General features: G+C 36.0%; 1 protein-coding gene across 1 annotated transcript in view; it reads right to left on the bottom strand.

Annotated features, from left to right (window-relative positions):
* zgc:154006 (uncharacterized protein LOC563016 homolog) overlaps positions 1 to 14,755 on the bottom strand; it is a 25,624-nt gene extending 10,869 nt beyond the window's left edge. The window contains exons 1-9 of the mRNA XM_056475643.1: positions 14,491 to 14,755; positions 13,065 to 14,129; positions 9,703 to 9,905; positions 8,328 to 8,499; positions 8,194 to 8,244; positions 7,994 to 8,102; positions 4,605 to 4,624; positions 2,722 to 3,453; positions 463 to 627 (exon numbers count right to left, since the gene is read on the bottom strand). Of these exons, the coding sequence (XP_056331618.1) occupies positions 463 to 627; positions 2,722 to 3,453; positions 4,605 to 4,624; positions 7,994 to 8,102; positions 8,194 to 8,244; positions 8,328 to 8,499; positions 9,703 to 9,905; positions 13,065 to 14,084 (2,472 nt within the window). The 5' untranslated portion in view covers positions 14,085 to 14,129; positions 14,491 to 14,755. The remainder of the gene's footprint in view (positions 1 to 462; positions 628 to 2,721; positions 3,454 to 4,604; positions 4,625 to 7,993; positions 8,103 to 8,193; positions 8,245 to 8,327; positions 8,500 to 9,702; positions 9,906 to 13,064; positions 14,130 to 14,490) is intronic.
* Between the last annotated feature and the right edge of the window lie 2,708 nt (positions 14,756 to 17,463).

The raw sequence follows: 17,463 nt of genomic DNA on the forward strand, positions 1-17,463 counted from the left end.
CTGGCTCGAGCCTCGGCTGGGTCAGTTTGTGTTTCTGTGTGGAGTTTGCATGTTCTCCCTGCGTTTGGTTTCCCCCACAGTCCAAAGACATGCGGTACAGGTGAATTGGGTAGGCTAAATTGTCTGTAGTGTATGAGTGTAAATGCAAGAGTGTATTGATGTTGCCCAGAGATGGGTTGCAGCTGGAAGGGCATCCGCTGCGTAAAACATGTGCTGGATAAGTTGGCGGTTCATTCCGCTGTGATGACCCCGGATTAATAAAGGGACTGAGCCGGAAAAAAAAGAATGAATGAATAATAATAATAACTAAAAGAAAACAACTAATTTTAAATTGCAAAGACATGTTTTAAAAGCATTGAATTATTTAAAAATCTAATAGTTAAATGCTACTGTACCAATTGTTCTTCAAAAACAATGGCATTTTAAAATAAAATATTTTGTTTTGTATAATTTTCAGCTCACCCAGTCTTGTGAATTCTGGCTCCGGTTTGTTCTGAGGATCGGTGGTTCCTCCCAGTAGATGTTAGGTTTGCCATGACGCCATATTTTGCTTCGAGTCTTATAGGCAAAATAGGCTGCAATGACCAGAGCAATCATGACAAACAGCCCACAAACCAGAGCCACAGCCTAAAATTAAGCAGAAAAAAGCTGTTTACAAAACGAATAATGTTGCAGTGACTACCACTAAAAGAAAAGAAAAAAAACGTTTAGTTAGTACTATTTCTGATTTGTTTATGGGTAATGTTTTTTTCAAACCACACATACATATGTACATATGTATGAGTAATTTCGTGCTTGACTATATATATATATATATATATATATATATATATAGACTTTTTAAGACTCTAAGCCCATTATGAATAAAATTTTAAAGTTATAGAGGGCTAGACACAATGGATTTTTTCTAATGGCCCGGTTAGTTCTGTAAATAGTTTTTAGTAATAATGGAAGATCATTTAAAGCAATGTTTTTCAACCATGTTCCTTGAGGACCACCGACACTGCATGTTTTGGTTGTCTCCTTTGACTGTCACACCCATTGCAGGTCTTTTAGTCTCTGCTAATGAGCTGATGATTTGCATCCGCTGTGTTCGGAGACATGGATATTGTGAAGAGCTGGTGGTCCTCCAGGAACGTGGTTGAGAAACACTGATGTAAAGTGTTGTGTTGCTTTAGTTCTATCTCCTGATTAAGGAATTTAATTTGAAGAATTGGCTGTAAAAAAGTGTAACAGCTGTTGTGAATTGTATCTCTTTGCAATAAAAACTTGAATATTTAAAAAAGAAGTTTTGAGATGGGTTATAGATGATTGGCTGTCCGCCAGAAGGGGTAACTTTACTTAGACATAGGCAAATTAAGACCTGTTTAAAATGATTTAAAACCTACAACACAATATTTCAGTAAATTGAAGACTTTTTAAGGCCTAAAATTCTATTTTGGAAATGTAGGACATTTTAAAACATTTTAAGACCCCGCAGACTCACCCTGATATACAGTTGAAGTCAGAATTATTAGCCCCCCTTTGATTTTTTTTTTTTTTTTTTCTTTTTTAAAATTTCCCAAATTATGTTTAACTGAGCAAGAACATTTTCACAGTATGTCTGATAATATTTTTTCTTCTGGAGAAAGTCTTATTTGTTTTTTTTTCGGCTAGAATAAAAACAATTTTTAATTTTTTAAAATCCATTTTAAGGTCAAAATTATTAGCCCCTTTAAGCTAATTTTTTGATAGTCTACAGAACAAACCATCATTATACAATAAGTTGCCTAATTACCCTAACCTGCCTAATTAACCTAGTTAAGCCTTTAAATGTCACTTTAAGCTGTATAGAAGTGTCTTGAAAAATATCTAGTCAAATATTATTTACTGTCATCATGGCAAAGATAAAATAAATCAGTTATTAGAAATTAGTCATTAAAACTATAATGTTTAGAAATGTTTTGATCAAATCTTCTCTCCGTTAAACAAAACTTGGCGGAAAAAATAAACGGGTATATATGAAAGGATCTGGCCAACTAAACCAAACATAACCTGATGCATTATTAACTTCCCAACTTTTTATGATTTGTTCATTCATGTTCATAAAACTCCACAGTTGCTAAAAACAAGCACACAGAAACACAAAAAAGTTGATTATTTGATACTTTTACCAATATGGAAATTTTAGCCAATACCAGCAAGCATAACTCTTTATACTGCGTTTAGAATCCTATGTCCCAAACTGATCAATACAAATGATGAGATCACTTTTTCCAAGCCTGATTGAAAAATGGCAAACAGATGCAAACTGCAATTCTCAATTTATTTTCAATGTAAACACATATTTAAAGCTTACTGTTTGCAATATGATAAGTCAAGCAGAAGGCACCAATCAAAACCCTCATAATCAGCAGCAGGCATCTAAAGTAAGTGAATCAATCGGCATGAAATAATCCATAATGTATCCTAATTTATTTCCTCAATGGGCCAATTAACAATAGCACTGAAAATTAGCAATACATTGCCCATCACAATGCTTGTCCTTCACTCCTATTTTCTCTGGAAGAGAATGAGCAGGACAATTTCTCCTTTTGTGGGTCCGAAAAAGAAAGATGGGCATAGAGCAACACCAGGGTTAGTAACGATTGACAATACATTTTTGATGAACTATGCTTTATTTGCTTTTAGATATTTCACTAACAAGAAGACAACTACTTTTTTTTGTCTTGTCACACTGACCTCCTCAGGATCCATGAAGCAGTAGTGATAAAGATATCGGTTGAAGGACGGATATGCGCCGGGGAAGCCTCCAGTGCCGACTCCGGCGCTGATGCTGGGAGTCCCTAATGAGTTCTGACACATCATCAGGATGGGGTTGTATAAGATGCTCTGTGAACTCTGAGCCATGGGATTCACCCCGATGACAAACACAATGTCTATAATACACTGCAGGATCGCCAGAACCACATCCACCACCAAAACAGTCAGGTAAAAGGCTTTTCCGCGCACACACCACATCTTTGAGAAGCTCACCACCAGGAAGGTCAAAGACACCACAAAATTGAGAGCTGCCATCGAGATCATGGCTGACTTTGCAGAGTAGGGTGTCATGTAAGAGCTCTGATAGCCGTAGGTTCCTCCGTAGTACCCGGATCCAACGCCGTAACCTCCAGATCCGGCAATATAGCCACCGATGCTGCCCTCATAGCCGGGCATATCCCAAACTAAAGTGGACGCAACACAAGCGAAAATGACGAAGCACAGCAGTGCGGTGAGTCCCTCCATAGTCTTCACAATTCCAGGAGGCGAGAACCATCTATAGAAGTGCTGAGGATTTCCCTGGGCATGAGGGGCATCGGGCACTGAAGAGTACAGGCCAAACTCGCTCCTCTGAGAATAGAAACTTCTGGATGTGTACATATTTGATGGAGCGGTGTAGTGTGGACTGTACTGCGGTGGACTGTCATACTGCTGCGTTTCATACATGATTCATGAGAGAATCTGAAAGAGAGTAAATTTAGATCATAAGATCATCTGGGAACAGAAATTATATGAAATTCAAACCACTGTGCTTCATTTGTTTAAAGTTTTAATTCTTTTTTTGACAAGCATTCAAAAAAGGATTCACAGTTTACCATTTTTTGTCCACATATTATGCAAGGAATGCCATAAAATTAGAAACAAACTAACAAAAATCCACATCACAAAGCATGCCTACAAGCCCTGTTTACAAAGACCTGTTCTAAACTGCAGAGTATTGCATGAAGAGTTCAGATGCAAAAGCCTCTAAATGCAGTTATTTCATGTTAAAAGCAATGTAAATAATCTATTATTCACTATAAATGTGAAACTACTGAACCTACACAAAGGAACCTGAGAAAAATGCTCATTTTAGAAGACAATTTCAATACCTAACTCTTACAAATGTAAAGTAGAAATCATTTCTCCAAGCCCTTGTTTACATGAAGGAGCATTCTTTTTCTTCCCAAACAATAGTCATATCTTTTTGGCTGTAGTTCAAACTGGCATGAAATCAAAATTTATTCTTATATTTATATGTATGTTGTAGTGCTTTTTATCTGGGCACATCATTATTTTGTATAAAATAAATTTGCCCTCATAATTTTTAATCAAATACCACAACCTTCCCTCGCTTCTCGAAACCACTTTTCTTTACTTCTGGTCACATGGAATGCTTTTAGGGCAGGGATATCAGTCCTTTTGAGTGGAGCTATCAGAGCGTGTCTCATTCGAATGAATATCATATGATTTTATCTAGAAATAATGTATTTTATGAGTGATTTTAAACTGAATAAGACAAAGAGCTCTATTTCAACAATCTAGGTGCAATGTCTAAAGCGCAGGGCGCAAAAGCATTAAGGGCGTGTCCAAATCCACTTTTGCTATTTTAAGGACGGAAAAAATACGGTTTGCGCCACGGCACATGGTCTAACAGGGTTGTGCTTATTCTCCTAATGAGTTATGTGTATGTTTTGAGCATAAGATCAGAGTCTCATCTCCCATTCCCTTTAAGAGTCAGTTGCATCGTGCCATGGTGCATTTGCTGTTTACATGGCGGACTTTGTTAGTGGAAAAACTGAACACTTCACTAGCGAGAAAACTGTTAATGTCTTTACTTTCTCTAACTTTACTTTTACTCTTTACTTTACTCCTTTACTTTCATGGAGTAAGGAAACGGTGTTGTGCACACTCCACTGAAGACATCCATCAGCCTACATATTTAATTTTGTTTGTTAAGCGCAAAGATTTTGTTAACTATTTCTAAATTCAGTTCTAATTTCCAGCAAACAAAAAAAGAACAATGTGCTCAAAAAATTATACATATAGTTATATACAAACACACGTCCTATTCTTATGCCTCATATAATGACGCATACGTCTCCAAAACCAAACGAATATAAAAATACATATAAAAAATAATACTGCTAATAAAAATAACATTATACAAATGCAAATTGTGGCAACGCAGTGGCGCAGTAGGTAGTGCTGTCGCCTCAAAGCAAGAAGGTCGCTGGTTCGAGCCTCGGTTCGAGCCTCAGTTGGCGTTTCTGTGTGGAGTTTGCATGTTCTCCCTGCATTTGCGTGGGTTTCCACCGGGCGCTCCGGTTTCCCCCACAATACAAAGACATGCGGTATAGGTGAATTGGGTAGGCTAAATTTTCCGTAGTGTATGAGTGTGAATGAATGAATGAGTGTGTGTGTGAATGTTTCCCAGAGATGGGTTGGGGCTGGAAGGGCATCCGCTGCGTGAAAACATGCTGGATAAGTTGGCGGTTCATTCCGCTGTGGCGACCCCGGATTAATAAATGGACTAACCCAAAAAGAAAATGGCCTCCGTGCCGTCATAACTAACGCGCTCTGTGCTGGACTTTAGACTAACATTTTGTTGGTCAATTGTCTTAACACACCTTCTTTCTAGACTGGAACACCCATCAGTCCACAAAGTGGCACAAATAGATTTGCTATTTAAGAAACGTGGTGCGAAACGTAAAAATTAGGGTTGTGCTGATATTAAAATTGCAACAAATAACGCTAAACCCGTCGTGCGCCTTATTGCACTGGTGTATTATAGAGCCCAATGTCTAGAATTGATAGAGTGCTCGTTAATGTCAAAAGTGTAAAGTATTTCACCTCTCCTTACTACCCATGCCAAAACGGTGCAGGTATCGCGTTATTCAAGAACGGTTTGACTAATCAACTTTAACTGGAAAACGTTTATCTGTGTGGCCTAAAGATTATCAGTTTTTCTGAGAATCCAAAATAGTGGAAGAAAATTACATAATAAGGTGTAAATGAATCAGGAAAAAAATTCTAGCCCTTGCTGTTCAAAAGTTATTAACATTGTGAGTTCCATGTGGCACTAGAGGGTTTGAGTTAGAGGCTGCTGTTATTTATAAGACAGTACACTATGTGCCAACTTTAATAACTTTCATGTAAACTATTCCATAGGCTGACATCGGCTTAAATGAAACAAGAACTACAACACTAAACATAAAGTCACAGTGCAGTTGGACTATATTTTAACACTCCTGGCTAATTCAATTTCATTAAGTGTACTCAATTGATTCTTTTAACTCTATATTTGTTCCCTAAGATTACAGATGTACACTTTTAGTACGCGGCTCTACCTTTAGGACAACACTTTTTAAGCTCTAACTGTAAGTTAAAATGGAGCACAACAAACACAGTCCAGCTTTAAACACCATTCCCTTCAAAACTGCAACTCAGACAAGATGCTTTGAATAATTCAGAGAAACATGAGCACATTGGGGGTTTCGGTGCTGTACGTTTTCCTCTTCACTTTTCTGTGCAATCCCCCAAGTGCAATATACAGTCATTATGCGAATAAAAGAGGTGAGGAGATGTACTGCTAGCAGGAGTATTTCTAATAGCGTGCCCACTTAATCAATCATGCTTATGAGAGAGCGTGAGATGCACACCTGTGGTAACTTGAAAAGAGTGAATAAATAATTCAAGAGCTGAAAATCAACCTAGCAAGCTTCGAAAAGCCTCGCAAGTGCATGTTAATGGAACTACTATAAAATTTTAGAAAAAAGCAGGTGAAAGCATTTTTTATATAACTTTGCTACAGGATATTAAAGAAGCAAGCATTTATTATTATTGTTCTGATCTAGTTTCTAACAAATACAGTCATGTGAATCATAAAAGCATCATTCACAAAGTAAATGATGCACAAACACGTATGTAGCTTACCTTAACTCAACAGCACCTGGTGTTCTCCCTGTTTTGTGTGCGTTCCGTTTTGTCAGGTGTTGTTTAGCGCTTGAGTTTCTCCATTGGATGTGAACACTTGTGACAGCTGCTGCTCATGGTGACTGCAGTAGAAGACCTGGGCCTGAAACTCTAAACCCAATCCAACCCTTGATACTGACACTATCAGTCTCAGTGAGTCAAACTGTAAGCCGAGTTAATGATTGTTAATGTTTTAATGTGCCTTAAAGCGACAGAGCAAGGCTAATTTTACTTGTTTTGTGTGAAAATTCATGTGGATTCTCTGAATTGCTTCGTCTTCTACAACGCTTAAGTAGTTGCAGTAAAATATACTACAAATAATAATAAGACATTTACATAAAAAATATAAATACCAAAAAATATAAAATATGATATCTATATACGGGGGTTTATACAATTGAATTCATAATTACTAACCCCCCTGAATTATTAGCCCCCCTGTTTATTTTTTTCCCTCAATTTCTGTTTAACAGAGAGATATTTTCAACACATTTCTAAATACAATATTTTTAATAACTCATTTCTAATAACTGATTTATTTTATCTTTGCCATGATGACAGTAAATTATATTTGACTAGATATTTTTCAAGACACTTCTATACAGCTTAAAGTGACATCTAAAGGCTTAACTAGGTTAATTAGGTTAACTAGGCAGGTTAGGGTATTTGGGCAAGTTATTGCATAACAAGGGTTTGTTCTGTAGATTATCAAAAAAAATATAGCTTAAAGGGGCTAATAATTTTGACCTTTAAATGGATCATAAAAAATTAAAAACTGCTTTTATTCTAGCCGGAATAAAACAAATAAGACTTTCTCCAGAAGAAAAAATATTATCAGACATACTGTGAAAATTTCCTTGCTCTGTAAAACATCATTTGGGAAATATTTTAAAAAGAAAAATAAAATTAAAGGAGGGCTAATAATTCTGACTTCAACTGTGAATACATATATGTGGTGGGTTAGCTTGAAACTATTTACTTAATTTCTTTGCAAAAAAAAAAAAAAAAGAAAAAATGAAATAATAAACACAATAATAACAATAATGCTGAGATAATACTATAAAAATTTATTAAATTAAATTTCAAAAAAGTTTTCGTTTTCCCAGTACTGGGTTGACAATAAGGGCATCCGCTGCGTAAAAATATGGTGGAATAGTTGGTGGTTCATTCCATTGTGGTGACCCCTGATAAATAAGGGACTAAATAAATGGATGGATGAAAATGTTTCAGTAATTGCTGTCCCTTGCATTGAATTTTTGCTCAAAATCGCGAATCCTCATCTTGATGTGGCTTAGTTTGGCTTTCAGATATTCACATCGTTCCTTCTTCTCCAGAAAGTACGGATCCTTAAAGAAGGAAACAAGAAATGAACAACATTAAATCATTTAATCTCTCTGTCTCATTAAGTTTTTGTAAGAGATTAAAAAGGTGACTTACGTTCCTTTTTTGCTCATATGTTATCAGTAAGCCATTGATTCTTTGACTCTCCTGAAAAAAACATCCACAAACAGTTAAAACTATGTATTGGAATAGTCTAATAAAAGGTAAAGCAGGCAAAAATCACATGTCACCTCTGGGTTTCTCTTGTTATTGATGAGTTGGCTCATCATAGTGTCTAATTCCTGAAACTTCACTAAAGTGGCGGTGACCTCTCTGTGCAGTTCCTTGTACTCCTGGTATTGGTCATTAAAGACAGCTTTGTATTGCTCTCTGTCCTCTAAAGAGTGAATTTCAGGATATTTTCTATAAAAGAAAATACATGAATTAAAAAATCCAATGTGACATTTTCTCTCAAGATATTTTGTTTTGTGTGTCTTTGTGCTGTTTACGTGGCTTTTTTATATAAATGAAATGAATGTACTATATATTGATTAAAATGTAGATAATATAGGAGCTTTATAGTACAAAATTATAATTATACAATAGTTATAATCCATTTATTATCCATAAACTACCTTTTCAGCAAAGAGACATGAAAGTGAAATTTTCACTGTTTGATAAAAGGAATTTTGTTTTGCACGAAAGGATTCTTGTAGCTTGATAATATTCTGATTGAACCACTGAGGAAATATGCTTTATTGAGTTTGATTTTTCTGGTCCTTGAAGGAGTCTGGAATTTTGCTGTTTATGGATGATGAGGGAGCTTTCGGATTTCATCTAAAAAAAAGATTCATCTGTATTCCAAAAAGGAACAAAGGTTTCAAATGTTTGAAACAAGATGAGGGTGAGTAATTAATAACATCATTTTCATTTCTGAGTGAACTACCCCTATACATTTTCAGATATAGAAGTATTACTGCAAAAAAAATATCAAAGTCATACATTAAATAAAGCTGCATCTTACCATTTAGTTACATTTTGGTTTTCTGGATAAAATTTGTATCACATTAGTTTTGCTTTGAACTGGGTCTTTTTTTTAACTAAGAACAAAGTTTGACTCTGAGATTGAGATAATGAGGGGTTTTCCCACCAGTCAGGTGCAACACAAATAGCAATATGAGTAAGAAACAACAGTATCCATCAAGTTGCCAAATGCTCTTCCAAAGGTTGTCTACATGTAGATCAGTTGGTTTAAAACCTACAAATATTTATACACGTAGATGATTGGAAAAAGCCTTTCTAGTATCTTAGAGGTGCTAAAAATGAGAGCCCTAAACACCAACTGAATATAACCAACACCTGTTTCTTTTTTTGGTCTTAACCTCTTAACCAGCACCCCTATTTTTGAACATTTTCCAAAAAACGCCATTCCCAAATAAAAATGCATGTAGCTATTTAACCCTGAGGTCTATTTTCACAAATGTGGTCTTGTTTAAAACTAGACACTTAAATGTTTATTACTTAAGAGTTAAAATGACCCAAAAGTTGTATAGCATTATAGTAAAATATGGTTAAATAATTGATTTGTTTTTGCTAGACCAGATAAATACTGGGAAGAATACTAACATAATGTAATCTGCGATGACCCTGGGCTTAGGAATGTGTCCTGTTGGAATGGCTCCAGTTAAAATCTGTCGTTCTTCAGCTCTCTCTGAGACATACAGCGGCCTGCTCTCATTCACAGAGCCTTCATCCATTTCATCTTTGAAAGAAATTTTCTTGGATCTAGTCGAGGAGCTGCCCATGTTGGATGTGGATTCCAGAGTCTGCTGTAAGTGACAGATAACAGCTGTGACAATTAATACAAGCTTAGAAGAGTGAGACTTTTGCGGAAACTGTACATTTCATTAGAGCTGTTTAAATAAAATTAAACAAAAACCCTATGATATTTTAAACGAAGTTAAAAACAAAAAAACTATTAATATTCTGATTAAATATGAATTTGAATGAAATATATACATACCATTCAAAGGTTTGTGGTTGGTACATATTAATAATGTATTTCAAACAGTCTTAGACTCAAGAAGGCAGGATTTTTTATTAAAGAGGACCAATTATACCCCTTTTTATAAGATATTTTAACTCTCTGATGTCCCTATAGAGTGTGTATGTGATGTTTCAGCTAAAAATACCACACAAACAATGTTTTGTAACTCACGACCCCTTTAAACCACCCCTTTTATGCTTTGATCCAAAATGTGCCGTTTTGGTGACTGTCGCTTTAAATCCAAATGAGATTGCGTTCCACGCCCCCTTTTCAAAAAGGGTGGAGCTATAAATGCCTATGTGACAGCATAGTGGCAGTTTCAAAACTCTAATGGCAGACGGCTGCTTCTCACTCAGGGCTGTTTATGCTAATGAGGGAGAGATTGTCACTAATAGGCGGGACTTTCCCACTCTGATGACATGCACAAAGGTATCACAGTGTTTCGGCAGACTGTTTTTATTAAGTGTGATTTATAAAAAATAGTATTAAATAATGTTTACCATTAATTAATTGAGGCTGGTTATATTTACTCACTGTTGGCACACAGCTGTGTTTAAACCCCCTACAAAAGTGATTTGTCCATACTAAGTCTAAATTCTATTCTATTTTTTAAATCGAATCAAATCGTGACTTTAGAATCGAAAATGTAATTGAATCGAGGATTTGAAGGATCGTGACACCCTTACTTTGAAATATTATCATAATTACCTTAAAATTAAGCAATGGCTAACTGGCAAAACTGAATTTTCAATGCTTTTACACAGGTTTTCAGTTTCACTTGAGTCTTTAAAAAATGCTTTTTGAATACCTTAATGAATAGAAAGTAAAAAACAGTAGTTACTGGGAAAAGTCTATACTGTTAATTTTAACCAATTTAAACATAACATAATTTGAAAAACATAATTTTAGCATAACCAATACTAAATAATATGGCAAGGCAAACTTTATTTATAGAGCACAACTTTACACAACTGTAGTTGATCCAAAGTGCTTTACAATAAAATAAAATATTTATTAAAATATGTATTAAAAATATAAGAAAAGCAAATGTATATGTATATATTTAATACTAAAATGCAGATAATAAATAACATGCATGCGTCACTCAAAGGCAAGGGAGTAAAAATAAGTCTTTAAGTTAGATTTAAAGGCATCCAATGATGGGAAAATCCTACTGTTTAGAGGGAGACTGTTCCAGAGCCTTGGGGCCACAACACAGAAAGCTCGATCATCTTTTGATTTGCAACGAGACCAAGAGACAGACAAAAGAAACTGATCATGGGACCTTAACAGTCTACAAGCTGTATATGGCCTAATAAGTTCACTAATATAGACCAGGTCAGGATTGTGCAATGCTTTATATGTGAAAAGAAGGATTTTAAAATCAACTCTGAATTTTGTAGGAAGCCAGTGCAATGAGGCAAGGATAGGTGAGATATGATCTCTTTTCTTAGCTCCTGTTATTAATCTGGTGGCTGCATTCTGAACCAACTGTAACCGAGACAGTGTTGACTGAGGTAGACCAATGTACATAGAGTTGCAGTAGTCTAAGCGAGAGGAAATTAAAGCATGGGTTACAATTTCTAGATCTTTTTTTTTTTTTAGAAAAAAACTGTTTAACTTTTGCCACCAATCTAAGTTGGAAAAAGCTGCTCTTTACAACTGCGTTTACATGCTTGTCAAACTGCAAAAGTGGATCAAGAATAACTCTGAGATTGTTGGCGTGATTGTGCAGATTGTTGTTTAGGAACCCTAGCTGAGTTTTAATTGAATCGTTGGTTGGCAGGACCTAATAAGAGCACTTCAGTTTTATTTTCATTTAGTTGTAGAGAGTTATTGGTCATCTAGGTCTTAATGTCGGTTATGCTTAAGAAAAGATCAAAATAAAAATCTTTTCCTAGTTTGATAGGAAAATATAGTTGGAGGTCATCGGCATAGCAGTGATTGTTTATGTTATGTTGAGTATTGAGCTTAAAGGAAGCATATAAAGAGAAAATAATAGAGGGCCAAGAATAGATCCTTGAGGAACACCACAATGAAAGGGTTTAGGTGGTTTTTTTTTTTACAATATTCATTTAAAAGTTACATTTCCTTACCAAAAAATCTTAATGACCCTAAACATTGACATTACACACCTAATTTTTGCTTCCCCAAAGAATCTTAGTGAACAGTAATTAATTATTTCGTAAATAACAAATTTTTCCTTAGATTGAAGAACATTTTAAAAATCCAAACAATTATCTAAGGAAAGATCATTTGGATGTTTATGGTTCATAATGAAGCAATTCGCTTGTTAAGTGTGACGTCACGCGAAGTGGCTTCTGGGTCCAATCAGCCTGATCTCACGAGAAAACGTAAGTATTTTACGTTTTGTCAGTTTAGTGGCTAATTCGTACGAGTTCAGTCGTACGAAATTGTACGATTTTAAAAAGGAGTAGTGGCACCTAACCCCACGATGAGCAAATCGTACTAAATTGTACGAATTAGATCGTACGAATTCATACGAATTAGCCACTAAATCAAAAAGTTCCGAATTGCCACGAGATTGTGTTGGTCCAATCACTCTATCAAACTGTAATAATAAACGTTTACAAAGCGCTGTAATACTTTCGAAAATCACAATCGCAATATAAATGTCCATGCCTAATATCCGATGGGCAGAAAGTGATTCATTTTTTTATAAATTGTAAAAATTTTGGTATTTGTGATGCAGCAAGCCCAGTGATTGTTGTGTACACTATGACTTTATATACAGTAAAATTAACTTTAATGTTTGATATGACTAAAAAGTGTTCATAAACGAATATTTTGTCAATTCAAATGAGTGGAAACTTGGACCCAGAAACAGTATTACATACGTCACTAACACGTCACCACTTAACAAGTGGATAGATGCAGAATATTGTCTTAAGAGTGCAGTGTACAATCAATGTATATTTACCGGGCTGCTCAGCTGACATGTCATGGCCTCCCTCTGACGGCGGGCCGCTTCATGCCTCCACATTTTAAGGCAGACCAGAAAGCTTATCAAGTACATAAGCATGTTAAAAAATATGAATGCAGTCCCAGCCATCTGACCCCCCTCAACACGACACAGACTGGACAGGACTGGGTTGTTTCCAACCGTCATGAAGCAAAGCCCACCACGATTCAGGTCATTCACATAGACGATACCCGCTGCCATGTACAACAGGGAAATGACTAGATTCATAAAGGCCTCAGTTAAAGGCCACCATTTGGAATCCAGCAGGATCGTTCGGTAGTACATTGTCAATCCCAAAACCATCAGGATAACAGTGAGTATCCAGGAGAGTCCCACGATGACCAACACGAAGGCTGTCATGGGCCCATTGTAGCGGTATCCTTGCGTAGTGGTTGGCCTGTAATAATTGGACCACTCACTGTCTCTCTGAATATAAGCACACACACAAGCGAAAACCATCCCGCCGAATAAAAGTTGAAGACCAGCAAGGAGTCTTAACAGACCGGGCCAGGACTTCATGTAGGAGTATTTTAACTTGTATACCTCCAACTTCTCAGCATAGTACTCTGCCGGATGGATGCTGGTCAATTCAGATTCAAGGGTGTCATATGTGTATCCTGCTGAACCTGGAGGGATGTCTGGCCTGAAATCACCAGAACAGATATTCAATTTTTTTCTGTCCAGTGATGGAGACTCTGGCGGACTACATCTTGTGCCATTAGGCAGTATTTTAATTCCTCCTGAAGATCCTGATTGTGATTCAGAATCAGTCTTCATCAGACCAGTATACGGCTTCTGAAATATACTTGTTTTTGTCTTCTCAGCTTCCTCATTGTCCGTCTGTTTGGCTGAACGGTACTGACCATGAGACGATAAATTTGAGTCCTCAAAATGATCATCCTCCTCCACATGTTCTCTGTTGAAATCTTCATTTTGTGAGGATGAGCCGTCAGCCAAATATGATCTGCTAAGATCCATTTTGTTTTAGCTTCTGAGAAAGCTCTTGTAGTTGTCTATATCAAACTAAGAGCAAACAGTAAGTAATGTTATTTATTAGTTTTAATCTAACATGTAAAGTAGGCATTCTCATCAATATTATGCATATGAATTACAAACACTTATAATAACCTCTTGATATGCTTGCTAAAAATTCATTAGCATAACTGCTCACTGGTCTTGCCTTTTGAAAGCTAAATTTTGCTGTTGGCCTTTGGAAATGTTTCTAAAGAGTATCAGTCACAGTCATTAATATTCATAAACACAACAGTTTGCTATTATCAGCTAAAAGGAAGCTGAACTTTGCTCTTCTAAGCATTTGTTGCATATCAAAAACATCACTCCTGAAAACAAGAGTCACACTGTGATAAACATTAAAAACACTTACCTCCTTTTCAGAGCAGGATTGTTTGCTGTTAGTGAGTTTGGCTGTCAGGCTGTGCTAAAATGGCTTCAGAACGTAAAAACAAGGCTAATAAAAGCGAGTCAGAGGCGCTGCAGGAAGCCAGAGCAGAGATTAAACATTAAACCTGCAGAGGCCGAGTCTTGTTACAGAGACAGGCTGGAATTCAACTACAGGCTGATTACTTTCCCTCAGAAACTCGGCACATTCCTGAAACCCTTAAAGGAATTGATACACAACTTATTTTGTTTCACTGTGTCTTCTTGAGTATTCATAGACTACTAAACAACTTTTTTTTTTTTGCCATGGGGATTTATAACGGTATTATTCGAGACTTTATCACTAGAGGGCAGTAGAGGAGTATCAGAGACTCTCATACATAGTTTAAGCAAAGCTGCAGTGTCAAATAAAAGGTTTTCTTAGGCAACTTCTGTGTAATTTGCTTTTCATAGATACAATAAAAACTGTGACAGTATGATACTCAAAAATCTTATAAATAGGCCAAAAAACTAAATAAAGGAAACGGCAGTGTTTCCCAACCCTGTTCCTGAAGGCACACCAACAGTACACATTTTCAACCTCTTCCTCATCAAACACACCTGAATCAACTCATCAGAACATTAGAAGAGACTCCAAAACCTGAAGTGAATGGGTCAGATAAGGGAGACATCCAAAATATGTACTGTTGGTGTGCCTCCAGGAACAGGGTTGGGAAACACTGGTTTAGAGGATTCATGGTGCATATGCACTGTGCACTGTGTAATCGATTACTGTGGAAGTTGATTAGGTATTCGGTTACTACAGAAGATTCATTCAAAATACTAATAGATTAATGAAATGATTAATCTGTAATTTGTCTTTTAGCAGAACATATCATGAAGCCATTTCCCAGAGATGGGTTGCGGCTGGAAGGGCATCCGTTGTATAAAAACGTGCTGGATAAGTTGGCAGTTCATTCCGCTGTGGCGACCCCCGATTAATAAAGGGACTAAGCCGACAAGAAAATGAATGAATGAATGAATCATGAAGCCAGTACTGAACAGAACAATTAAAAACAAAATAGATACTTTAGTGACTGATGATTTCATGAGGAACCCCCTAAAGATCAATGGAAACTAATTCAACAGAAGTTCTTTATGGAGGAAAAAAATTCTTTAGCTTATTTAAATGTTATGTAAATGTTATTTAAATTCACATGAATTTTTATTATTATTAGTTTGTTATTGTCAATTAACTGTTAATTGAAATATTATTTAGGGAACCAAAAATGGTTCTTCTATAGAACTGCTGTGAAAACAAATATTTCAAGAATCCAGGGTTGATTTCGAGTTTCTTTCTCTTAGTGAATTCAACCACACAAACGATGACTAACAGAAGAGAAATATTCATTAGATTAACATAAACATCATGTTTTATGCATTGTAATTGACATCTTGCATGTTTGAATCGGTCAAATAATCTTAATTACAAATTAATCCATTAAAATGTTAAGTGTCATTGAATAATTTAAACAGTTCAATCGTTCATAAAAACATTCATTAAAAATGCAAAGATACTTCATTTGTTTTCTCGGCCCTGATTAACAAAATAATAGAAATCAGCACAGAAGATGCTTTGCACTAAAAACAGTACCAACTGTTAACCAGCTTTTTATATATATTTAATAGTGTGTTTTGGGACAAATTCAATTGTAATTTAGTGGTTTTCACATGCCGCAAATAAAAGGCACCAAATAACCCACATAGGGACCATAAACAGTTTCTTTTAAAACCAATGCAGTTCCCTCCAGAACCATCACAAATTCTATGAAGGCTTCTATTGTTTTATTTCAGCAGAATTGCCACATCATGGCGAAATCCTGAGGGGAATCTCTAGACAACCTATTTAGGGTGCCTTAAATGGCCTATTATGTGCTCAGTGAGCTCCAAACTATATTTTAAAGCCTTTCCCTTTTTAATGGGGTGTTTTTTTGTAGGAACGTATGGACACCTGCCCTTTTAAATGCTATTTTAAAAAACGCTAAATTAAATTCCAAAAGCCGTCAGTGAAATGCATCTGAATTCACCTTGGAAAATGGCCTTAGGGGGAGTTTTTGTCCCAGGATAGCTGCATGTGGTTTATCTTCATTCCGCTTCAATTAAATGTTTATGAGGTCCGCTCCACTGTTAATGGGCATATGTCTTACACTCACATGCTGTCATTACCAACGTGATGCGGCCCATTTTCATGGCTCTTCTGGGACTGCCTCAAAGATGTCCCTCTGCAATATTCTCACACTTCAGGATCTAGGTCTGCCTGCTTCAACAGCACATCAAGATTATATACTTATTTTTACGAGGAATGCTCATTGCATATTGAGTTAATTGCTAAGATGTTAACACATCTGTCCCAGTTACTTAAAAAAGTTTTATGTATAGAAAGTTCACATTCACAAAAGAAGTACACTACCTGACTTAAGTCTTGTCGCCTATCCAAGTTTTAGGAACAACAATAATAACTTGACTTCCAGTTGATCATTTGGTATCAGAAGTGGCTGATATGAAAGGCAAAGACCTCTAGATTACGCTTATTTAACCAAAATAAAATATGATCATGCCTTGATTTTTAATTATTTAATTAGGACAGTAAGGTCTGACTTTGCTTAGACAAAAGTCTTGTCACTTAACAGAAATAATGTACAGTATAGAATATAAAGTCATGGTGCAGTGGAAAAAGAATGAATATTGTGTATGACTCCCATGAGCTTGGAGGACTGCATCCATACATCTCTGCAATGACTCACATAACTTATTAATAAAGTCATCTGAAATGGCAAAGAAATTCTTGCAGGACTCCAGAGTTCATCAAGATTGTTTGGATCTATCTTCAATGCCTCCTTCTTCATCTTACCCCAGACATGCTCAATAATGTTCGTATTTGGTGACTGGGCTGGCCAATTCTTGACCTTCTTTGTTTTTA

This window comes from Danio aesculapii, chromosome 2 (assembly GCF_903798145.1).
Source record: "Danio aesculapii chromosome 2, fDanAes4.1, whole genome shotgun sequence".
NCBI lineage: Eukaryota > Metazoa > Chordata > Actinopteri > Cypriniformes > Danionidae > Danio > Danio aesculapii.